The sequence below is a fragment of the Pogoniulus pusillus genome, unplaced genomic scaffold (genome assembly GCF_015220805.1).
Source record: "Pogoniulus pusillus isolate bPogPus1 unplaced genomic scaffold, bPogPus1.pri scaffold_47_arrow_ctg1, whole genome shotgun sequence".
Lineage (NCBI taxonomy): Eukaryota > Metazoa > Chordata > Aves > Piciformes > Lybiidae > Pogoniulus > Pogoniulus pusillus.
In genome coordinates this window covers 1,127,576-1,152,561 of record NW_026974707.1, presented here as the reverse complement: position 1 = coordinate 1,152,561, position 24,986 = coordinate 1,127,576, and the positions used below count along the sequence as shown (strand labels likewise).

Here is a 24,986-nt window from a genome sequence, read left to right as displayed (position 1 = left end):
CCTTCCTAAACTGGGGGGCCCAGGACTGAACACAGTACTCAAGGTGTGGTCTGACCAGTGCAGAGTACAGGGGCAGAATGACCTCCCTGCTCCTGCTGACCACACCATTCCTGACGCAGGCCAGGATGCCACTGGCTCTCTTGGCCACCTGGGCACACTGCTGGCTCATGTTCAGGCGGGTATCAATCAGTACCCCCAGATCCCTCTCTGTCTGGCTGCTCTCCAGCCACTCCGACCCCAGCCTGTATCTCTGCATGGGGTTGTTGTGGCCAAAGTGCAGCACCCTGCACTTGGAGCTATTGAACCCCATCCCATTGGCCTCTGCCCATCTGTCCAGGTGGTCAAGGTCCCACTGCAGAGCCCTTCTGCCCTCCAACCCGGTCACATCTGCCCCCAGCTTAGTGTCATCTGCAAACTTGCTGATGACTGACTCTATGTCCTCATCCAGATCATCTATGAAGATGTTAAAGAGGATGGGGCCCAGCACAGATCCCTGAGGGACACCACTAGTGACTGGCCGCCAGCTGGATGTGGCACCATTCACCACCACTCTCTGGGTCCGGCCCTCCAGCCAGTTCCTAACCCAGCACAGAGTGTTACCATCCAAGCCGTGGGCTGACAGCTTAGCCAGCAGTTTGCTGTGGGGGACAGTGTCAAAGGCCTTGCTGAAGTCCAGATAGACCACATCCACAGGCCTCCCCACATCCACCAAGCGGGTCACCTGATCATAGAAGGAGATCAGGTTAGAAAGGCAGGATCTGCCCTTCCTAAACCCATGCTGGCTAGACCTGAGATCTTTGCCATCCCTCAGGTGCGCAGTTATTGGCCCCAAGAGAACCTGCTCCATCAGTTTCCCTGGCACTGAGGTCAGGCTGACGGGTCTGTAGTTCCCAGGTTCCTCCATCCGACCCTTTTTGTGGATGGGGACCACGTTGGCCATTTTCCAGTCTCCTGGGACCTCTCCGGTGAGCCAGGACTGCTGGAAAATGATGGAGAGTGGCTTGGCCAGCTCAGCTGCCAGCTCTCTCAGCACCCTGGGATGGATCCCATCTGGTCCCATGGACTTGTGGGTGTCCAGATGGCTCAGCAGGTCCTGAACTAATTCCTCATGAATTTCCAGGGGAACACACTGCTCCCCGACCCCGTCCCCCAGTTTAAGAGGCCACTTGCCTCCTGCTCCTCTCTCCTTACTGTTGAAAACTGAGGCGAAGAAGGCATTCAGGACCTCTGCCTTTGCTTCATCATCAGTTATAGTGTTCCCCTCCTGGTCCAGTAAGGAGTGGAGGGTCTTCTTGCCCTTCCTTTTAGCATTGATAAATATATACAGTTATATACAGAAATATACAAAAGATAAACAATACAGAAGCACAACTCCCCTCCCAGAAACCTGAGTCCCCAGGAGGGGCTCTCAAACCACCCCAACACCTTCCCCGGCCCCTCTCAACCTTACCCCAGTTCTCAGGAAGAAGAGAGGTGCAGCTAAGAGGTTAGGGAGCAAGGTTAGTAGGAGCAAGGTTAATGAGATAGAATAGAATAGAATAGAATCAACCAGGTTGGAAGAGACCTCCAAGATCATCCAGTCCAAGCCATCACCCAGCCCTAACCAATCAACTAGACCATGGCACTAAGTGCCTCATTCACTCTTTTCTTGAAGACCCACGGGGACGGTGCCTCCACCACCTCCCTGGGCAGCCCATTCCAATGGGAAATCACTCTCTCTGTGAAGAACTTCTTCCTAATATCCAGCCTATACCTACCCTGGCACAACTTGAGACTATGTCCCCTTGTTCTATTGCTGGTTGCCTGGGAGAAGAGGCCACCCCCCACCTGGCTACAATGCCCCTTCAGGTAGTTGTAGACAGTAATAAGATCACCCCTAAGCCTCCTCTTCTCCAGGCTAAACAGGCCCAACTCCCTCAACCTCTCCTCATAGGATTTGTGCTCCAGGCCCCTCACCAGCTTTGTTGCCCTTCTCTGGACATGTTCCAGCACCTCAACATCTTTCTTGAATTGAGGAGCCCAGAACTGGACACAGTACTCAAGATGTGGCCTGACCAGTGCTGAGTACAGGGGAAGAATAACAGGGGAAGAAGTGGCCACACTGTTCCTGATGCAGACCAGGATGCCACTGGCTCTCTTGGCCACCTGGGCACACTGCCGGCTCATCTTCAGCTTACTATGGATCAGTACCCCCAGGTCCCTTTCCTCCTGGCTGCTCTCCAGCCACTCAGTCCCCATCCTATAGCGCTGCTTGGGGTTGTTGTGGCCAAAGTGCAGAACCCTGCACTTGGCCTTGTTAAATCTCATCTCATTGGCCTCTGCCCACCCATCCAGCCTGTCCAGGTCCCTCTGCAGGGCTCTCCTACGTTCTAACAGATCAACACCTGCTCCTAGTTTGGTGTCATCTGCAAACTTACTGATGCTGGACTCAATGCCCTCGTCCAGGTCATCAATAAAGATATTGAACAGGACTGGGCCCAGCACTGATCCCTGGGGAACACCACTAGTGAGTGGCTGCCAACTGGATGTGGCACCATTCACCACCACTCTCTGAGCTCTGCCATCCAGCCAGTTCTTGATCCAGCACAGAGTGAATCTCTCCAAACCATGAGCTGCCAGCTTGGCTAGGAACTTCTTGTGGCAGACTGTGTCAAAGGCTTTGGTGAAGTCCAAGTAGACTCCATCCACAGCCTTCCCACATTCACCAGGCGGGTAACCTGATCATAAAAGGAGATCAGACTGGTGAGGCAGGACCTGCCCTTCCTAAACCCATGCTGTCTGGACCTGATCCCTTGGCTATCCTGTAGGTGCTTTGTGATGGCACCCAAGATGACCTGTTCCATGACCTTGCCTGGCACTGAGGTCAGGCTCACAGGTCTGTAGTTTTCTGGCTCCTCCTTACGACCCTTCTTGTGAATTGGTATCACATTGGCAGCTTCCAGTCTTCAGGGACCTCTCCAGTGAACCAGGACTGCTGATAAATGATGGAGAGTGGCTTGGCCAGCTCAGCTGCCAGCTCTCTCAGCACCCTAGGGTGGATCCCATCCGGTCCCATGGACTTGTGAGGATCCAAATGATGCAGCAGGTCCCTTACTGCTTCCTCATGGATTAGAGGGGGACCGTACTGGTCCCTGACTCCATCCACCACTTCAGGAGTCCAGCTGTCCTGGAGACAACCTGTCCCACTATTGAAGATTGAGGCAAAGAAGGTGTTAAGCACCTCTGCCTTTTCCTCATCCTTTGTCACTATGTTCCCCTCTCTATCTAACAAGGACTGGAGGTTGTCCTTGGCCCTTCTCTTGCCATTCATATATTTAAAGAAACACTTTTTATTTTCCTTCACAGCCATGGCCAGCCTGAGCTCCAAGTGGGCTTTTGCCTCTCTCATTTTTCCTCTACAAGACCTAACAACTTCCTTGAACTTCTCCTGGGACACCTCCCCTCTTCTCCAAAGGTGATACACTCTGTTTTTAATCTTTAATTCCTTCAGTAGCTCCCTGCCCATCCAGCCTGGCTGCCTCCCTCGTCGGCTCATCTTCCAGCTCAGTGGCACTGCCTGCACCTGTGCCTTCAGGAGTTCTTTCTTGAAGTAGGTCCACCCTGCCTGGACCCCTTTGTTTCTAAGGGCTATTTCCCAAGGAACTTTCTGAATTAGTTCCTTAAATAGGCTGAAGTCTGCCCTTCGGAAGTCCAGTGTGGAGGTTCTGTTGATGCCCCTCCTGGTTTCTCCATGTATTGAACACTCTATAATTTCATGGTCACTGGACCCCAGGCAGCCTCCAACCACCACGTCCCCTACCAGTCCCTCTCTATTTGTGAGCAGCAGGTCAAGCAGGGCTGCCCCCCTGGTAGGCTCACGTAACAGCTGGGATAGAAAGTTGTCTTCCACACATTGCAGAAACCTTCTAGACTGCTTCATCTCTGCAGTGTTCAAGTCCCAGCAGATGTCTGGTAGGTTAAAGTCGCCCACCAGAACAAGGGCACGTGATCTTGAGGCAGCCTCCAGTTGCTTAAAGAGCAATAAATCAACCTCTTCTTCCTGGTTGGGTGGTCTGTAACAGACTCCAACCAGGATATCAGCCTTGTTGGCCTTCGCCTTAAGTCTCACCCATAATGACTCAACTTGATCATCTTTGATTTCTACCTCCATGACATCCAGAGCATCCCTAATATACAGAGCCACTCCTCTGCCTTTTCTCCCTTGCCTGTCTCTCCTGAAGAGTCTGTAGCCATTGATTACAGCACTCCAATCATGCGAATCATCCCACCACGTTTCAGTGATGGCGACAATATCATAGTTTTCCTCCAGCACCAGAGCTTCCAGTTCCTCTTGTTTGTTACCCATACTGCGTGCATTAGTGTACATGCACTTCAGCTGGGCTGCTGCTTTTACTCCTAGCTCTAGCCTACCATCCTCAATTCCCTTTGATTTATCTTTATCTCTGGTGCTGTCATGTTTAACCCCCTCCCCCTTCCATTCTCGTTTAAAGCCCTCTCAACAAGCCCAGCCAGCTTATGTGCCAGGGTCCTTCTCCCTTTCTGTGATAGTTGTATCCCATCTGCTGATTGCAGACCTGTGGCAAGATGAAGTTCCCCAAGATCAAAGAATCCAAAGTTATGTTGGAGGCACAAACCTCTGAGCCACTTGTTCATCAAATACGCTTTCCTGTTCTTCTCTGTATTCCAGCCTGTAACTAAGGGTATAGAGGAAAAGATTACCTGTGCCCCTGCTCCCTCAACTGCTTTCCCCAGTGTCTTAAAGTCCCTTTTGATAGCTTTTAGCCCTCTGTTATTAATCTCATCATTCCCTGCCTGTATAACTAATAAGGGATAGTAATCAGAGGGCTGCACTACAGTAGGCAGCCTCCTGGTACCATCCCTGACCCGGGCTCCAGGGAGGCAGCAGAGCTCCCTGTGGAAGGGGTCTGGCCGGCATATGGAGCCCTCTGTTCCCTGCAGAAGGGAGTCACCAATAACAATCACCCTCCTCTTTTTCTTCTGGGTACTTGTTCTGATGTGAGGGGGCAACTGATTTGTCTCAGTTGCCCTCCCAGCCGGTGATGCTTCTGCCTGGTCCAGGATCACCTCATCCTCAACCTCTAGTGCCCTATATCTGTTATGCAAGGGCAGATTGGGATGTGAAGATGGCTGGAAGGGTTTTCCCTTGCGTCTTCTGGCAGGCACCTGCATCCATTCTTCTTGGTTGCTCTGTTCGTCTCCCTCTGGCAAGGGGGACTGCAGAGCATGGTGCTCTCTTTTACATTCCCTTTCAGCCTTTAGGCGTTCCACCTCTCCCTTGAGTTCAGCCACCAGGTTAAGCAGACAATAATCTGCTCACACCTAATGCAGCCATTGCCTGTGTCTAGTGCCAGGCTCCAGCACTCCTCACATCCAGACGTCTGGATGCCTGCATTCCTACGGGTGGGCTCTGTTTGGGTGCCCACAGTTTTACAAGTATTATACAGCTTGGACCTAATTCGAACCATGTCTGCTGTCCTGAAGGTCTGGTGCGAGTTGTTAGGTGTAGTGGTTTTTTTTTTTTTTTTTTTTTTTTTCTGTCCGCAGCGAGCGCTGCGCTGGGCTCAGCAGAGACACCTGCTAGCCTCGGTCCTTCTCTCTTGCCAAACCAGGCTGTGGCTTCGCCTCTGCCGCTCCTCATTTAAATCTGCCGCTCGCCAGGCACCACCATCTGACTCACCTTCCTGCGAGCACTTAGCGCCTGCTTGCCGCTCCCTGCCTCCCTCTGGGCTCCTCAGATTGAGAGAGCCTCAAAAAAAGAGGAGAAAAAAGGCTGCGAGAAAGCGCATTTCAGCTGAGCTAGCCTCGGTCCTGCTCTCTTGCCGAACCAGGCTGTGGCTTCGCCTCTGCCGCTCCTCGTTTAAATCTGCCGCTCACCAGGCACCGCCCTCTGACTCACCTTCCTGCGAGCACTTAGCGCCTGCTTGCCACTCCCTGCCTCCCTCTGGGCTCCTCAGATCGAGAGAGCCTCAAAAAAAGAGGAGAAAAAAGGCTGCGAGAAAGCGCATTTCAGCTGAGCTAACCTCGGTCCTGCTCTCTTGCCGAACCAGGCTGTGCCCCCTTTGATGCAACTTCATCAAAGCCCAGAAGCAAAGTAAGAGACAAAATGGAGAATGTTTTACTTCTTCTCCCCAGAGTTCTCAGCGTGACTGTGAGAGAAGGAGACACAATTGTTTTCATTTCACTGCCCGTTATCTAGTTCTTTTACCAAAACATTGTAGCTTGCTTCAAACTAGCACAGCACCACAGTGTCTGGGAGGGACTATTGCCAATATCCTGGGGTGGAGCAAACCCTGCAGCTAGTGAAGAAGGCCAAATGCATCTGGTCTGTGGCAGGAGGAATGTTGCCACCCACACACAGGGGTTGTCCTCCCCTGGGCTCAGCACTGCTGTAGCCACATCTGGATTCTTGGTGTCTGGGTGTGAGGTTCTCCAGTCTGGAGGAGTGGGGAGGGACTGGAATGGCTGCAGAGATGATCTGCCAAGATGGTGGCTGGCATCTCTGTGAGGAGGTTAAGGGACCTGAGCTGCTTCAGCCTAGGGAGTGGAGGCTCAGGGCACTACCATAGCAGTGTGCACAGGGCTGAAGGGTGGGGTCAGAGGTGATGAAGCTCTTCTGGGTAGCAGAAGGAGACTAAAATCTCAAAAAAGTGAAGCTTGGAACGTTCAGACTGGAGATGAGGACAAAGAAATGTCACTCAGATGATAGATCTGATAGGTATGAGGTCACCCAGAGGTGTCAAAGAATGGCCACTGAGAGCAGAGACACCTCAGGGAAGGTGTGGGAATGTCAGGGTGAGAGCTGGGAGGGGAAGCAAGATGGGAGTCAGCAGCCTGAAGGGAAGAGCTGCAGGCAAGGGACAGTGTAGCACAGGCTGCAGCAGGCAGGGCCAAGGGCTCTGTCCCCTCGGCTCTGGCAGTTGCCTCTGCCACTGTGATGGTGTGGGTGTTCCCCACCCTGCCACAATTTCGAAGTACCCAACTAGTCTCAGACAGCTCTGGGAATATAAATGAAGCTATTTATTTACAGCTAGCACATTATACAAGCAGATATTTACAGTATATACAGTTATAGACAGAAATAGACAAGGTAAAAGTAATACAGAAACACAACTCCCCTTGCAGAAACCTGAATTCCCAGGAGGGGCTCTCAACCACCCCTACACCTTCCCCCTGCCCCTCTCAAACTTGCCCCACTCATAAGGAAGAAAAGAGGTTCAGACAAGAGGTTAAGAAGCAAAGTTAGTGGAAGGTGAGGTTAGGGAAATGCAGCTCAGTCAGAAGCCCAAAGCAGAGTGCCACAAAATGGCGAGAGTGTGTGCTAGTTTGAAGCAGGGTACAACATTTTGGTGAGAGAAAGTAGATAACTGGCTACGAAAGGAAGACTTTGGTTGTGTCTCCTTCCCTCACAGTCTCGCTGAGAGGTATGGGAACAAGAAAGTAAACATTAGATAACACTTTTTGCCATTTTCTCACTCTGCTTTTGGCTTCAGACTGAGCTACATATTCTTAACCTCACTGCTACTAACCTTGCTTCTTAACCTCTTGGCTGCACCTCTTTTCTTTCTCACAATTTGGGGTAAGGTTGAGAGGGGCAGGGGGAACCCCTCCTGGTGGCTCAGGTTTCTGAGAGGGGAGTTGTGTTTCTGTATTACTTTTTACTTGTATATTTCTGTATATAACTGTATATACTGTAAACATCTGCTTGTATATTGTGCTAGCAGTAAATAAATAGCTTCATTTATATTCCCAAAGCCCGACTGAGTTAGCTGGAGTTCTTTCTAAAGTGTGGAGGGGCGGGTAACAGCCAAACCACCAGATCTTTTATTTGGCTTCCCCAACGTGGGGCAAATTCATTTGAGTGACTGTTAATTAGCTCTGGGAATTAGAATGAAGCTAATAAAGCATCTATTGTACTTGGTTGGAGCTCTACTCTGGTCTGGCTTCATTTTTTTGGCATTTAATTGGATAAAAGCTCAAATTGTTGCTTATTTTCTTAATTTAGCTTATACGAAGGCTAAAGTTAAAGTAACAGATGTATCCTGGTCCTGGGGTGATTTCATTCTTGGTTACGCTGGTTTTAATGTCACTGAAAATCTTACCAGTAACATTACAGGGGCACTTGTCAATAATTTTACAAGCAATCAAAATACTGTTTTAACTATAGCCCTGATGAGGGTAATTCAACCCCAAACTGAGATGCCAAATCCTTGCAAGGATTTTTACACAAAACAAACCGTGGCAGGACTGGTGTGTATTATCCTGGCTCTCAGAGTCATAATTTTCCTATTAATTTTGGCATTATGTGTGAAAAAATCAAATGCAGTGCCGGTAAGAACTAGAAATGTTTCTGTGTCAAGAGCAACAGGGAAAGTGTCTCAAATACCTTACTCCTAGCCCGTCTCTGCACCTACTTCGCCAGATTCTGGGAAGGCTGCCAATGTTCCTGGCGGGAATGACAACAATAAAGATAATGCATCATGTTTGGCAGGCATCCCAGGAGTACAGGCTCAAAATCAGAATGTTCCTGATAACACCAGCTCAGCCAGTTCGAATCCCCAGCCAGCAGACCAAAATCCTGTTAACTCTAAGGCAGATCTGAACTCACAGACCTCAGGTCAGACCCCCAATGATTCAAACCCTCCAGTAGACACATCCAAGTCTGTTGCTGTGCAGGCCTTTCTGGCACCTGCTAAGGCAAAAGCCAAGTGTGACTCAAATAAGGATGTAAGAGGGGACCTCTGGTGATCAGCAAGAGGAGGAAGAGGAGGCAGTTAGTCTGCGAGACCTCACAAATATACTGAGATCCCAATACTCAAATGAGAAGAGTGCTGTGAGGTTGGCTGCCAAGAAAGAGGATGGTTCCAATGAGTTTAAGAGTGCTATGAGGAAGGTTCTGTTTCTAGGCCAGGGACAACCAGATCAGCAGGAGGAAGAGGAGGACGATGACATCCAGGACTCCAATGATCCTCTCAGAGAAGTCAGGGAAGTTAGAAAGGAATACTCAAGGGAATCAGGTGAACCAATTCTAAGCTGGCTAGTGAGATGCTGTGGCATTGGTGCTAATGCTCTGCAGGTAGGAGACAAATCTGCCAAGCAGCTGGGGCCACTCACCAAGGAGAGTGGAGTGGACAAATACCTGGCAAGTCCTCTTGGTAAGGTTAGCTTGTGGACACGCCTCCTGTTGGCTGTGGCTATGAGATATCCTTCCCGAGATGATCTGCCATGGGCTGCCAAGAAGTGGAACACCATTGAGCAGGGAATTAAGCTTCTGAAGGAGCTTGCTGTGAAGGAAGTGCTTTATGGTGATCATGGCACACATGGGCCTGATGACATTCCTCTTGGAACAGGTCTCATGAAGAAGCTGATTAAGCTTCCTCCTTCATCCTATGCTAACATCTTGGCCAGTAAGTTTCTATCAAGGGGAGGTAATGGAATGTCTATCACTGTTGATGAATTCACTGACCAGCTCAGGCAGATGAAGGACAGCTTGTCACATTCTGGCCTAGTCTCTGCCATACAAACTATGACCACAGAGATGAAAGAGAGTATGAAAGAACTGAAGAAGTACCTTAAAACCTCAATTTCCAATCTGGTAAAGGATACCAGATGGATATGAGATCGAGGTAAAGTGATGTAGTCAATCTGCCAGGCTTCACCATACTTGTGCTTTGACCATCTCTCACCATACCATAAGGGCTTAATTCACTTAGCCTTCTTAATAGCAGCATAAATGTCACAGTCGTAGATGACTTGGGTGATAGCATCCATGGACAAGTCAATTGACCTATTGCGTGCCCATCGGTATGTTCCATCTCTGCCTTGATGTCCAGATGAGTCATGACCCACCGAGCTAGGAACAGTTCACCTCGGTGTTTCCAATCAAGGTCAAGATCAGAGTTGGTATCAACTTGAGCAATCTTATCAACTTGGTCTGCCTGCTGGTTGTGTTGGTGTTCCTCAGTGGCTCTGCTCTTGGGCATGTGTGCATCTACGTGCCGCACCTTCACTGGAGTTCTCTCCAGCCATACATCAATGTCCTGCCATAGATCAGCACACCAAACAGGCTTTCCTTTCCTCTGCCAACCATTCTTCTTCCAGTCCTTTAGCCAACCCCATAGAGCATAGGCTACCATCCATGAGTCAGCGAACTGACTGGATTCTCCTTCGCCATCTCTTGCTTCAGTAACTCTCCTGGTTGGACTCCAAACTGCTGACTTTCATCATGTTCGCTTGTAGGGAGGAGCTTCTTCAGCACGAGTTATTTTCTCCTCTGGAGGTTTGGAACAGTCTGTGCCTTCCGGCCAGTTGGTGATCACCTCCACCACACCAGGTTGATCAAGACTCCCCATTCTTGATCTTTGGGTTATCAAAGCCATCCATTTAGACCAGGTTGCATCTGTGGCATGATGTGGTGATAAACATTTGCCTTTGAACATCCCGTTAAGAACTGGCAGTCTAGGAGCTAAAAGCAATTGTGACTCAGTTCCAATCACTTCAGAAGCTGCTTTCACTGCTTCATAAGCTGCTAGTATCTCTTCCTCTGTTGCGGTATAATTTGCCTCTGAACCTCTGTAGCCACGTCCCCAGAAACCAAGAGGACGACCAGATCGCACAGGTCCCAAGCCCACTGCATGGACTACTTCTTGTTTGATTTGATCAAAGGCTGCTTGGTGTTCAAGTCCCCACTCGAAATTGTTTCTCTTATGAGTCACATCGTGCAGAGGTTTGACAATCTGACTGAAACCAGGAATGTGTAGTCTCCAAAATCCCACTGCACATGTGAAAGAGAGGGTGTGCTTCTTACTGGTGGGAACTGCCATGGTGGAGACTTTGTTGATCACATACTCAGGAATGTGACAGTGACCATCCTGCCATCGCACTCCCAGACACTCAATTTCTCTGGCAGGTCCTTTGACCTTGTCTCTCTTAATGGCAAAACCTGCTTGCAACAGAATGTGAATGATTTTGTTACCTTTCTTGAAGACTTCCTCAGCAGTTTGGCCCCACACAACGATGTTGTCGATGTGCTGGATGTGCTCTGGAGCTTTACCTTTCTCTAGTGCATTAGAATAGAATAGAGTAGAATAGAATAGAATAGAAACCACCAGGTTGGAAGAGACCTCCAAAATTATCCAGTCCAACCTAGCACCCAGCCCCTATCCTATCAACTATATGATGACACCGAGTGCCTCCTCCAGTCTTTTCTTGAACACCTCTAGGGACAGTGACTCCATCACCTCCCTGGGCAGCCCATTCCAATGCCAATCACTCTCTCTGGGAAGAACTTCTTCCTAACATCCTGCCTGCACTTCCCCCGGCACAACTTGAGACTGTGTCCCCTTGTTCTGTTGCTGGTTGCCTGGGAGAAGAAACCAACCCCGACCTAGCTACAACCTCCCTTCAGGTAGCTGTAGAGAGCCATGAGGTCCCCTCTGAGCCTCCTCTTCTCCAGGCTGCACAACTCCAGCTCCCTCAGCCTCTCCTCATAGGATTTGTGTTCCAGGCCCTTCACCAGCCTTGTTGCCCTTCTCTGAATGTGTTCCAGCACCTCAACATCTCTCTTTAATTGAGGGACCCAGAACTGGACACAGGACTCAAGGTGTGGCCTGACCAGTGATGACTACAGGGGAAGAACAATCTCCTTCAGCCTACCGGCCACACTATTCCTGATGCAGGCAAGGATGCCATTGGCTCTCTTCGCCACCTGGGCACACTGCTGCCTCATCTTCAGCCTACTATCTATCAGTACCCCCAGATCCCTTTCTTCCTGCCTCCTTTCCAGCCACTATGTCCCCAGCCTGTAGAGCTGCTTGGGCTTGTTGTGGCCAAAGTGCAGAACCCTGCACTTGACCTTGTTAAATCTCATCCCATTGGCCTCTGCCCACCCATCCAGCCTGTCTACGTCCCTCTGCAGGGCTCTCCTACCTTCCAGGAGCTACACACTTGCTCCTAGCTTGGTGGCATCTGCAAACTTACTGATGTGTGACTCAATCCCCTCATCCAGATCATCAATAAAGATATTGAACAGGACTGGGCCCAGCACTGTTTCTTGGGGAACACCACTAGTGACTGGCTGCCAAGTGCATGAGACACTGTGGATGACTGAGTGGCAGGTTGTTGAGCTGTGTTTCCACCCCTGAGGCAAACAGTTGAAGTGGTACCAGATTCCTCTCCAGGTGAATGCAAACTGAGGCCTGCACTCCTTTGCTATGGCAATAGAGAAGAAAGCATTAGCAATGTCTACGGTTCCATACCATTTAGCCTTCTTCGATTCCAGCTCGTACTGGAGTTCCAGAAGCGCACAGCTGCTCTCATGGGTGGAGTCACCTCCTTGAGGGAACGAAAATCAACTGTGAGTCTCCAGTCACGGTTAGCTTTACGCACAGGCCAGATGGGACTGTTGAAAGGTGAATGAGCTTTCTCGATGACAGCCTGACTCTCCAGTTGACGAATCAGCTGATGAATGGGCAACAAAGAGTCACGGTTAGTTCTGTACTGCCTGTGGTGAAAATTTGAGCAGCAAATGGCACCTCCAGATCCTCTATGACATGATGAGATTCATCTGAAAGTTCAACTGCAGATTCACCAGAAAGTTCAGGTCTAATGGACAATTTCAATTTACCATCCTCAATCTCTACAGATGCTGTACCAAAAGCCCATTTGTGACCCTTAGGATCTTTGACACAACCTTGTCTCAAAAAGTCAATTCCCAGAATGCAAGGCACATCAGGACCAGTTACAACAGTATGTGTCTTCCACTCTTTACCAGTTAAACTGATCTCAGCCTGCAACTTAGTTAACTCTTGAGATCCACCAGTGATTCTAAAAATAGAAATGGACTCGGTCCCTTTACAATTTGATGGCAATAATGTACACTGAGCACCTGTGTCAACTAAAGCCCTGTATTTCCGAACTTTTGAACTGCCAGGCCACCTAATGAATACATTCCAATAGATTCGGTTCTCTCAACTATCCCTTTCCCCCTCCTGACTGGAGGCAGGGCACCCCTAATGCTGAACATGGCATGTAGGGTGTACACAGTGATTGCTGTTGTTGTGAGAGAAACCGCAATTGTTGGAGTAATTGCAGTTGCTCTGGGGAGCCGAAGAAGTGACAGCTACTTTCCTGGCACTATTGCCTCTGTTTCTGCCCCTCTGCAGTTCCCTGACTCTCTTTGAAAGAGCTGAAGTAGGTTGACCATCCCATTTGTTCATGTTCTCACCGTATGTGTCACGCAGAAGTATCCACAGTGACGAACGTGATTGCTGATGTCTGGGTGGAATTTGTCTCCTCCTGGGCTGGAATTGCCTTGCAGGAGGTGGGCGTCTGTTCCTGACTGCAGAAACATGCACCCATTCAGATGATGCAGGAATGGTATCCTTTACAAGATTGGAAATGTTTCTGAGATCCTCCTTCAGTTCTTTCATGCCATCTTTAATACCTTCCTTGATGCTATCTTTGATGCCATCTTTCATCTCTGTACCTAGAGTTTTTATAGCAGAGACGAGGGCAGAATGTGCCAAGCTGTCCTCTACCTGCCTGAGCTGGTCAGTGAATTCACCAACAGTGATAGACATTCCATTATCACTCCTTGATAGGAACTTGCTGGCCAAGATGTTGTCATACGATGAAGGAGGAAGCTTAATCAGCTTCTTCATGAGACCTGTTCCAAGAGGAATGTCATCAGGCTCATGAGTGCCATGATCTCCATAGAGCACTTCCTTCGCAGCAAGCTCCTTCAGAAGCTTAATTCCCTGCTCAATGGTGTTCCACTTCTTGGCAGCCCATGGCAGATCATCTCGGGAAGGATATCTCATAGCCACAGCCAACAGGAGGCGTGTCCACAAGCTAACCCTACCAAGAGGACTTGCCAGGTATTTGTCTACTCCACTCTCCTTGGTGAGTGGCCCCAGCTGCTTGGCAGATTTGTCTCCTACCTGCAGAGCATTAGCACCAATGCTACGGCATCTCACTAGCCAGCTTAGGATTGGTTCTCCTGATTCCCTTCAGTGTTCCTTCCTAACTTCCCTGATCTCTCCGAGGTGATCATTGGAATCCTAGATGTCATCCTTCTCTTCTTCCTCTGGTTGTCCTGATTGTCTCAGTCCTGGAAACAGACTTTTTCCAAGAGCACTCTTTAACAGCTCGTAGGCATCCTCCTTCATGGCAGCCATCTCACATAGCTCTTTTCATAGATGTTTTGAGACCTAGGTAAATGGACTGAGTCTCTAAGGCTGCATTTCTCCTCTTCTTCCTCTTGTTTACCAGAGGTCCCCTCCCCTAAATTGTCTCTGGGATCACTCTTTCTCAAGTATTTCATCGTAGCCTGTGCCTTTGCTGGAGCCAGAAAGGTGGTAGAAGTTTCTTCTAGTGGATCTGAATATCTGAGGGTCTGAACTGCTGCCTGTGAACTTAAATTGGTATAAGGTTAGAAACTGCTGCCTGTGGATTTGTACTGGTGCAGAATTACAACCAGATGGAACCTGGACAGCTTGAGGAGAAGAAGCCCTTTGGCTGTCTGCCATGCTCTTGGTAGAGAGATAACTCTTGGCCCAATTCCCACAGCCTGAGGCTTCCAGGAACTGTGTCTCTATTTTGCTGGTTATTGCTAGATCCAGTTCTGATCTGTGAAATACTTCCATGATTGTGTGAAGAACTGATCATTATTAACATTACTGGTGGGGCTGGAAGAGCTCTGAACATCAAAATTAATAAAGGGTATTAGTTTTGGAAAAATATAATCTCACATTAATTAATTTCCCTTCATAACAGCTCTGTGACATCACAGAGCAGGATGTGTGACATCATAGAGAGGGTTACAAAGCACCACAGAGCAGGTTGCATGATTGCCATATCACAGAGCAGGATGTGAGACTTCACAAAGAGGCTCATGTGACAACATGGAGTGTGAGCCATCACACAGTAGGCTGTGTGACATAGTCAAGCTGGTTTTGTGACATCATAGAAGGGGATGTGAGAAACCATTTAGAGGGGTTTTGTCATCCCAGAAAGATGATGTGACTCTGTAGAGAAGGCTGTGTGACACCATGCAGCTGTGAGCTCCAGCTGCAGAGAGCAGTGCAGAAGTCTGATGCAAGGAGCAGTGAGGGAAGCCCCAGGTGGGCAGTGAGAGGCATGGGGAGGTTGGGAGGGTGGGCAGTGAAGTTGTCCATTCAATGTCAGCCCTCAAGGAACACCTTCTCCTGCCAGGCCAGACCTCCTGAGCAGACAGCCTGCAGCATTCTCACTTGCTGGGTGCTGCTCTCACTCTCCTCTCATCTGAGAGATAATCAAATACTTCCCTTTGCCATGAGCACTGAGCTGTGTTTGCTGTGTTTTGACAGCTTGAAGGTAACTGCAGAGAGAAAAACAGCTCCTGAGGGCACTTGGGGCTCATTGCATGAACTGGAGGAGCTGCCAGGAGACTGAAGAGACCTCTCAAGAAGTCTAAGGAAGAAGGAAAAGAAACTTGAAGTTTTGATGTGCTCCACTGAGGGTTGTTCCTGAGAAAGCCTCCCCAGGGACTTGTTAGAGCAGCTCCTTGGAGGCCATGAGTGCAGGCAGGCAAAGGCAAAGTGCAGGCCAGAAAAGCCTGGACTTGGTTTGTGAAGCAGAAAGGCCAAGTCCTGACCCTCAGGCCTTACCAAAGCAGATGCTGAGAGCCTCAAAACAAAGTTTCATCTCCCCTTCCATGGGAGCAGAAGCAACTGCCAGAGCCAAGGGGACAAAGACCTCAATCCTCTTGGGCCTTTCAGCCTGGCCAGAGCCCTTGGCCATGCTCACTGCAGACTGTCCTGTGCTGTCCCATGCCTGCACCTCTTGCCCTTCAGGCTCCCATCTTGCTTCCCCAGCCAGCTCTCACCCAGACAGTTCCACACCTGCCCTCAGGGCTCTCCACCCTTGCTGGAGATGCCTTGGCACACAGCCAGACATGGGCTGCCCACACTCCTGGCTCCCCTCTTGCACCACAGTTTTACCCTTTGAGTGACATTTCTGTCCTCAGCCCCAGCTTGAACCTTCCAAACTGCATTTCCTAAAGGCTTCCTTCTCTGCCCATACCCAAGAAAGCTCCAGCAGCTCAAAGAAGCATTGAGGCAGCAGCACAGCACTCCCTGAGCCTTCAGCTTCTTAGGGAGAGCCTTGAAAGTCCATCCTGGCAGATCTTCTTCCTCCAGACCTCCTCTTTCAAGGTCATGTGGCTGCTCCTGTGGCTCATGGCCCTTGCCCTGTGCCAGAGGCCAAGCAGAGTCAGTCAGGGGTGGAAATGGGTTACAGATGCGAGTTGAGAGCACAGGAAGGAGGTTTGAGGCTGAGGTGCCCATGGGAAGGCTGAAGGCTAAGAGATGCCTTTGAGTGCTGGGGCTCAGGTCAAGGCTAAGGAGAGCCTTTGGTGTCCTCTTGATGGTGCTGGGCAGAGTTCAGGTGAGGGCCAGCTCTGAGGAGCAAGGATTGCGTTGGGTTGGGGCTGAGTGCTGCAGTTAAGGCCAGTGGGCTTGGGGACGCTGTCTAGAGAGAGTGTGAGAGGCTCAAGGTGCATTGGGAGCGCATCAGGGGATCCAGTTTGTAATGGGTCTGGGCCAAGTGAGTATGGGGAAGGTGTCTGAGGATCCAGTTTGCACTGGGAGAGAGGCCAGGCTGTGCTGAGAGGGGCACAGGGAGTGGGCTACAATAGCAATTAGCAGTGGTAGAGAGCCAGGCCTGAACTGAGAAAGGGAAAAGCAAAGCAGTCTGTACTGGTGTGTGGCCTGGTCTAGACTTGGAGGTGATCAGGAGGTCTGATTTGTACTAGGAAATGTCCCAGAGTGCCCTGGGATGGTGCCAAGGGTCCAGCGAGTCCTGGGAAGGAGCACAGTGTGTACTGGGAGGGGTTCAGAGTATCCATGTCCCAATTGGAAGGGATCCAGTGAGTCCCAGGAGCATCAAGGGAATCCAGTTTGTGCTGCATGGTACCCCAGGCTGTATTGGCCTCATTGCCTCCTTGTCCATCCTCAGGAGCCTTGCAGGGTCTATGCCATAGTCCTTGTGGTGGAGAGTCCCAGGGGTCACAAACTGGGCTTGAGCATGTCCTGTCCTGTCCAGACATGTTTGCCTGCCTGTCTGCATCTCAGCCAGTGACAGGAAAGCAGCACAAAAGAAACCTAGACAGCCCAGTCTGGTTTAGTCTGGTTGCATGAGAGGGGTTCCATAAGGCCCACGCCCCTGTTGCGTGCAAGGCGTCTGCGCCCCCCATGTTTGGAGGAGAAGAGACTGTGAGGTCTGCCTTTTGTGGGTATGTTTGGGTGATTGCCAGAGCTGATTGGGTGATTGTGTGGCCAATGAGACCATTAGCCTCGAGCACTGTGCTATAAAACAGGTGAATAAGGAGCTTGCCTGCTCTTTCCTTCCTCGCTCACCTGCCACTCACCTGCTGCCTCAGCCACCTCAGCCTCCTCAGCCAGCAGCTGATTCCACATCACTGCCCAGGTGGAATTCACCACAGGACTTCTGTTGAACACCTTCCTGCCTATGCTTTAGGCCACAGACATTAGCACTGAGGACCTGTGAGTGTCCTGGATCCTTCATTGAAGCTGCTAAAGGAGTTTGGTTAACCTCACCAGAAGTGAATGAAGCTGCCAGACTCTGGCAAAGACATTTCTAAACCTTTCCAAATCCCATTGGGTAGAGACATTCTGTGAAACAGTTCTGCTAGCAGCACCCAAGAACTTGTGTGCAGAGCTGTAAATCAGTTTGGGGAATTCTCTTTGTATATATTAATAAATTATTTAATAACTTCTGAATTGGCCTCATTGCATTTCAGCCCAAACTCAGATCTCAACTGGCCCCTGCATAACAGTCCTGCCCTTGCCATTGCTCCTGTCCACATGCTACTGCCTCAGCAAGTGCCCTGAGGACTGAGGGAGGGACAGGATCTCCTTTGCCAGGGTGTGCAGGTCAAGGCTTGGTCCTCTGGATTCATGAAAGCCCTCCAGGTGTGCTCAGCATCAGAGCCACCTTCCCCTGCTTGTGCTGACTTCTCAGCACTGCCTTCAGTTCTCTGCCCTAACCAGAGCCTGAGGACACCTTCCCAGTAGTGTCCTCACTGGGACCCGTTAAAAACTGCAAGAAACTTCAGAGTCTGAAGCTGGCTTCAACTTCTGGAGAGGTTTCATCATCTTCCTCTGAGTCTCTGAGGCTTACCTGGCACCAAAGCCACCAGAGAGGTCATTAACATGCCCAGGGCTGCTCCTCTGCTGCTGATCTGGGCTGGGCTCCTGGGCTGCAGGGAGCTGCTGGCAAATGGGCAGCACTGAAAAGAGACAGCTCTGTCCGGGAGCCACTCCTCTGCACAGCACAGCAGGGCTGAGGGCAGTGCCAGGGCATCTCAGGCAGATGAAGGTGGCCAGGACCGGGAGGATGCTGAGAGCTCACTGGAGGAGAAGTCACTGCAGTCCCTGACAAGGTGAGTCTGTGGGTGCAGGGCAGTGCAGCTACAGGTCCAGGAGGCATCTCCTGTAGCTGGCACAGCCACAGCTGATGAGGCCTTCAAGGAGGACTCCCTGCCCAGAGGCTCTCCTCAAGCCATTGTGAAGAGCTGTGCAGCCCTGGGCTGCAGGCAGGGGTGGGCAGGGCTGTCCTGCAGAGCAGGGTCCCTGCAGCCCAGGGGCTGTGTGCTGGGGCAGGGACTCTGCTGCCTGCCAGCCTCAGCTCTCAGCCTGCCTGCAGAGCTCCCCATGGCTCTGTGGGCAGAAGCTGTGGGTGGAAGAAGCCATCCCTGGCAGGGCAGGGCAGAGTCCTTCTGCTGAGCAGAGGCTGCTGCATGGGTCAGGTTTGCTCACAGCTGCAGCTCCCCCCTGGACAATTCTGAGGGGTCTTTCCAGAAGGTCAGGGCAGCCTTTCCTGGAAGGGAAGGAGTCTTGGCCCTGGAGTTTGCTCTCCTTGGTGGGCAGGCTGAGACTGGAATTTAGTTCTCCACTCTGCAGAAGACGCTGAAGCCTCAGGTCCCCTTGGTGCTTCCCTGAGCTGCTCCTGAGTCTCTGCACAGCTCGAGATCAGCCTGGGCAGTGCCCAGATGCTGGGAAGGCTCTGCAGGGTAGAGCTGAGCACATAGCAGGTGGGATGGGATCTGTCAGAAGGGAGCAGGGAGAGACCTGGACACAGAGAAGTAGCTGGTGGCAGGGACAGCTGCAGGCAGCAGAGACATGGGCAGGCAGATGGAGAGGGATCTGCTGCCAAGAAGCCTGGCAAGGGGCATCAGGCAGCTCTGGGCCACTCTCTGCCCTGCAGACACTTTTCCCAGTGCACCCTTTTGGTCTCCTCTCCGACCCAGCAGAGGCAGTGCCCTCAAAGCTGTGGGCTCCAGCTCATGAGTCATGGCCTTGGCATCTGGACATGCAGCTGAAGGCTCCTGCAGTGTGCGCACAGAAGGGTGACCAAAGCTCTTCAGTTGCAGCGTGTGAGGTGCAGGGAGCAGAGCAGGGCAAGGAGAAGGCTTCACACCAAGCCCCTCTGCCTTTGTGCCTTCACTTCATTGTTCGCAGAGCTCTGCAGTGCTGGTCCCTAAGTCTCCCTCGAGCCACAGGACTCCTGCTGTGTGGGACTGGGGCTGGGCTGTGGTCACTTTGTGCTCTGACACTGACTCAGGAGGTCCTGCCTGGGAGGTGTCTTCATGGCAGCTGAGTGTCCAAGCTGCATTGGAAGCTGTGCTGAAGCCTGCCAGTCGTTGGTGGGGATGGGGCATGAGCTGAGCCCTTCCTCACTCAGCTGAGGCAGAGGCTGTTCTGTGGGCACTGCACCTTTGTTTCCAGAGAGAAGTGTCCCCTAGCTTGTCACTGCTTTTCCTCTTTGGACAGGTCTCCATGGCCAGAGGCAGGCAATGTCCAACAACAGCTCCATCAGCCACTTCCTCCTCCTGCCATTCCCAGGCACACAGCAGCTGCAGCTCCTGCACTTCTGCCTCTTCCTGGCCACCTACCTGGCTGCCCTCCTGGGCAACAGCCTCATCATCACCACCATCGCCTGGCACCACCACCTGCACACCCCCATGTACTTCTTCCTCCTCAACCTCACCCTCCTTGACTTGGGCACCATCTCCACCACTGTGCCCAAGTCCCTGTCCAATTCCCTGTGGAACAACAGGGACATCTCCTATGCAGGCTGTGCTGCTCAGGTGTTTTTCTTTCTCTTCTTCATTTCAGGAGAGTTTTCGCTCCTCACCATCATGGCCTACGACCGCTATGTTGCCATCTGCAGACCCCTGCACTATGGCACCCTCCTGGGCAGCAGAGCTTGTGCCCACATGGCAGCAGCTGCCTGGGCCTGTGGCCTTCTCTATGCTCTGCTGCACACAGCCAATACATTTTCCCTGCCCCTCTGCCAGGGCAATGCTGTGCACCAGTTCTTCTGTGAGATCCCCCAGATCCTCAAGCTCTCCTGCTCCACAGCCTACCTCAGGGAACTTTGGCTCATTGTGGTCAGTGTTTGTTTAGCCTTTGGCTGCTTTGTGTTCATTGTGGTGTCCTATGTGCAGATCTTCAGGGCAGTGCTGAGGATGCCCTCTCAGCAGGGACGCCACAAAGCCTTTGCCACATGCCTCCCTCACCTGGCCGTGCTCTCCCTGTTCATCAGCACTGGCATCTTTGCCTACCTGAAGCCTCCTTCAATGTCCTCCCTGTCCTTGAACCTGGTTGTGTCAGTTCTGTACTCAGTGGTGCCCCCAGCAGTGAACCCTCTCATCTACAGCCTGAGGAACCAGGAGCTGAAGGCTGCCCTGAGCAAACTGCTCCCTGGATGGTTTCAGAAGGAATAAACTCTTTGTCTCCTGCTGCAGAGCAGCTCTGGTGTCACTAAGTGCAGGCCCAGTCTGGCTTCTCCAGCTTTTGCTATTTGTGCTGGACATTTTGTGGTGTTGCCATTAATCTCAGCCCACAGTCAATAAATAAGAGTGCACAGGCACACAAAGTGCTCAGCCGCTCAAACCCCTGTGCTCAGACTCCATTGCAGAGCTCCGATGTTCAGAGGCTCAGATCCTCATGCTCTGACCCACTCGCAGCTCACCTGCCTGTGTGCCTTTCTTGCAGGGCTTACTTAGGCCTGCCTATATATATATGTGGAGCCTATAGTCTCCAGCCAGCTGTGCACAACTGCATGCCACTGTGTTATCAGGACCAGATCCTGCATTGCCTTTACCTACGGAGCTCAGACTTCCAGCAGATGCACATCCTGCATGCTGCTGCCTATCCTTGCATGGTAAGTGCCACTGCTGCTGAGATAACCAGGAGCAGACTCTGGATTGTCTGCACACACACAGCCTGTTAGCCATGTGAGAACTGTGCCGGAGACAGCACGATATCCTCCTCCTGTACCTGAGATTCCACCTGCTGGAGTTCCTGGACACAGCATCCAGAAGAAGCCAGCAGCACCAAGGCTGAGATTGCATCCTTCGCCAGGAGAACCAAGTCAGAGACCAACATTTCCCCACAAACTGGGAAGAGTCATCCTTTCCCCTCAAGCCAGGAGGATTCCAGCCTCAAAGTCCATGGGCAGAGCTCCCCTGAAGTCTGGACACTGGCATAGGCTGTGACGTAGCCCCGGAGGGTGATTATTGATTAATAAGTGTTGCGAGTAAAAGCTTTAATGCCTCTGTAATATCTGTTGCCTCTGCCATGGTGCAGAATCAGTTTCCAGCTCACTCTGCTGGGCAAATAGCAAATAGAGCCCAAGGGGCATTAAGCCACGGGGAAAGCTCCTCTCTCTGTTTCTAGTTGGAGTGTTTGCAGGTTGTTAATAAGTTCCTGTACATATTTTATCCTGGAATGTTTTCATAACCATGTAAAGAATCCTCTAATATTAATATACGGTGGTTGGGGGTGGCAGAGTCAAGAACATTGAGATTAATAAATATCTATTTTTACAGAATATTATCTCACCCCAATTAATTTCTCTCCTCTGCCAAATCCGGCCTAGGTGCTGAGAATCCACCTCCATGACACCTTCCAAGAACAGACCAAGCCTTGTCCCACTACAAACTGGATTCTTTGATCTCCTGCCAGCATAGACCTGGCAGCATCTCAGTCAAAACTGAGCCCCTTTAACTTCTCCCAGTACAGGCAGGACAAGCTCTGGTATGCACTGAATCCACTCTTCCACTCCCAGTACAGACTGGACCCCATCCCAGTGCACATTGGTCCTCTGGTTCCATGGCAGTACTGCTTCAGTCTCATCCCAGTACAAACTTCACCCCTGATGCCCAGCACATACTGGATGCCTTTAAGCCCTCTCAGTACAGGCTGGGCCCTGTCACAGTAGAAACTGCATACCCTGACCCCCTCTCGGCACAGACTGGGCAATGTACCAGATCCAGCCTGGGTGCCTTTAAACTCTCCCAGTGCAGTCTGGGCAAGTCACATTACAAACTGGATCTTCTGATCGCATTCCACTGCAGACTGGATCCCATCCCTGTCCAAACTGGATCCCATTAAAGTCTCCAAGGACAGACTTGGCCTTGTCCCAGTTTCATTTGTTCCCCTAATGCCTTCCCAACACAGACTGGGCTGCAATCCAGTACAAACTGGATCCCCTTGACCCTCCCGGGACTGCCTGGATTCCTCCAAATGCACAATGGATTCTCTGACCCCTCCCAGTACACCCTGAACTCACTCCCAGTATGACCTGCACCCCTCAGCACCATCCCACTTCACTCTGGACCTTTGCTAGCATAAATTGTTCTGAAGGGGTTTTGGGGGATGAAATATGAGGCCAAATTTTAAAGGGTTTAAATAATTTAATATTATATACACAAGGAATTCCCCCTTTTCCCCAAACTTATCTACAGTTACCCTACACAAGTTCTTTGTATGCAGTTGGAACTATTTTACAGAATGTCTATTTACAGCAGAAATCAGGAATTTAGTAGAGCTTTGGAAAGGTTTGGACAGAGAGCCTGCAGCATGAAATTGCCACTGGTAAAATTACTGAGAGTCTAATGCTGTCTGAGTTGAGATCGCTCAGTTACTCACTGGCTGGAGTCACAGTTTCGGTGACCCCAAATATGTATAGCAAAAGCCACGTTGTTAACCCTCGTGGGTGTGAATAGTTCAGTTCAGGGATTATTGGGGTGCGCTGTCTCGAGGCTCCATGGGCATGATCAAGCTGGGAAAGACGGGCTGGGGGGCAGCTGGCCAGGAGCACCTTAGTAGAATTTTCCCTGGGCCGGTGCGAAGTGTTGTGGGCTGGAATCATGCAGCGGCGGTGGTCCCAAAAAGCAGAAAAGTGGCTAGGAGCGACAGGTAGAGGAGACGGGGAGGGGTGGCAGGAACACTGAATTGTCCCTTCTATGAGGTTTGACCCCGAGATTGATGGTCCTTGGCTGTGGAAGAATTTCTCACCAGTCGAGGACATAAAGTCATAAACATGGGTAACTTGCGCTGAGAACGTCCTTGGTTCCCAGCGGGGCCAGGAAACCGAGATGTAAACAACTGAGCACCCCACACACAGCTGCAGTGGGCAGAGACTAGATAACCAAGGGGGCTGGAGTGGGTGGTCTGGGAGGCTGATCCTTAGAATGTTGTGATAAGTTAACCTATGCACACCTTACATGTAACCCTGGACCCTCTGACTGTAACCAATCTTAAGCTGAGCACGCCTCTTGCTAGAACGCATATAAGTCACTGTATCACGGAAATAAAGTGGATTTGACCATCTAACCATATTGGTGAACAAAGAGTCATCTTCCCATAGCGCTCCACCGAATGTGATTCCCAACATCTGGCACTCGAACAGAGGAGTCAGGACACAAGCTGGCCGCAGGTGAGACTGCGTTGGGGGCCAGAGGGTTGGCCCAAAGACAGAGGGGTCCGATCAACTTGTGGGACGTTCTCTGTATCGGAGAGAGTAAGCGTCATTTGGTGCCGCTGGGCCGGGTAGCGCTGCCCCGAGGTGGCAGTAGTCTGGACGTTCATTTCCGGAGCGAACAGCCCGTGTGTAAGGCAGGTAAGGCCCACAGTGGATTTGCTGGGGCACTGCGTTTGCTGGCATATTTGTCTCGTGAGAGAAGTTCGACGGACACTGAGCTCTGAGAGTTGCTGGCCCGGGCGTGTGCGCAGGGTCATGCGAGTAAAGAGCCTCCTGTGATTTTAAGATCAAAAGTGCAGCGGGAGGTCAGAGACGCACTGTGGGACACGGTTCCTAGCAACGGAACAGACTCTGAGTCGACCCGCCAGCTAAGTCCCGCCCGGCGGGAGGTGCTCCGCGCATTACTAAAGATGAAAGCCGAATGCAAGGCGGCGGCGGTGGTCTTCCTGGTACTTCTTGCCCTGCCGGCAGTTACAAACAGCTCTGATGCGTGCGCGGCACCAGGTTTCTCCTCCCCCCCCCGCCCCAAGCGTCCCGAAGAAAGAAAGCTCCGTGGTTCGGTTTTTCGGTCTCGGCAGAGCTGCTTCTGTTAAAGGCGTGGCTGGGAAGGTTGTCAGCTCTGTGGCGGAGTTGAAAATGAGCGTGCCATACGATCCCGGCGGGCACCCATGTCGCCCGCCACCCGCCCCGCCTCCGCGCCCGGTAACCCGATTGTAGCCACGTTGACCGCAGGAGCGATACGCGGTTCGCAACAAGGTTGCCGGCAATTTGCCTTTATAGTACCATCTGTGACTGAAGCTGAGCCTGCGAGCCGCTCTGAGTACACAACTTTGCCGCGAGGCATGCAGACCACATCAACTCTCTGCTGATTGTTCATTGCAAAGCATTGCAAGCCCCTCGAAAAGAACTGGGCGTGTGCAATTGTTTATCACTATGTGAATGACTTTGTTTTCTGTCCCCGCTGACGAGTCTCAGTCTCCGAGAGACATCTCGTCTTGCTTCAGCTCTGTGGGCTGCGCATAGGAAGCTAAGGACTTTTTGATCGGTCTAACCGGAGTGCTGGGAGAGACGCACTTGGGACTGAGTTGTTGTGGCTGCCTATAGCGACTCACTGACACACCCATGATGGCGGCTGC

At 51.2% G+C, this 24,986-nt stretch overlaps 2 protein-coding genes across 2 annotated transcripts in view; one reads left to right on the top strand and one right to left on the bottom strand.

Annotated features, from left to right (window-relative positions):
• The window catches only part of LOC135174134 (gastrula zinc finger protein XlCGF17.1-like), an 872,006-nt gene that overhangs the window by 475,849 nt on the left and 371,171 nt on the right, over window positions 1–24,986 (bottom strand). The window lies entirely within an intron of this gene.
• LOC135174143 (olfactory receptor 14A16-like) lies at window positions 19,874–20,806 on the top strand. Its single transcript, XM_064141384.1, has one exon. It carries the CDS (start codon window positions 19,874–19,876, stop codon window positions 20,804–20,806), a length of 933 nt encoding a protein of 310 aa, XP_063997454.1.

What these genes read in the sequence shown, in the direction of transcription:
- LOC135174143 (XM_064141384.1), top strand. Translation starts at nt 19,874, where the DNA reads ATGTCCAACAACAGCTCCATCAGCCACTTCCTCCTCCTGCCATTCCCA.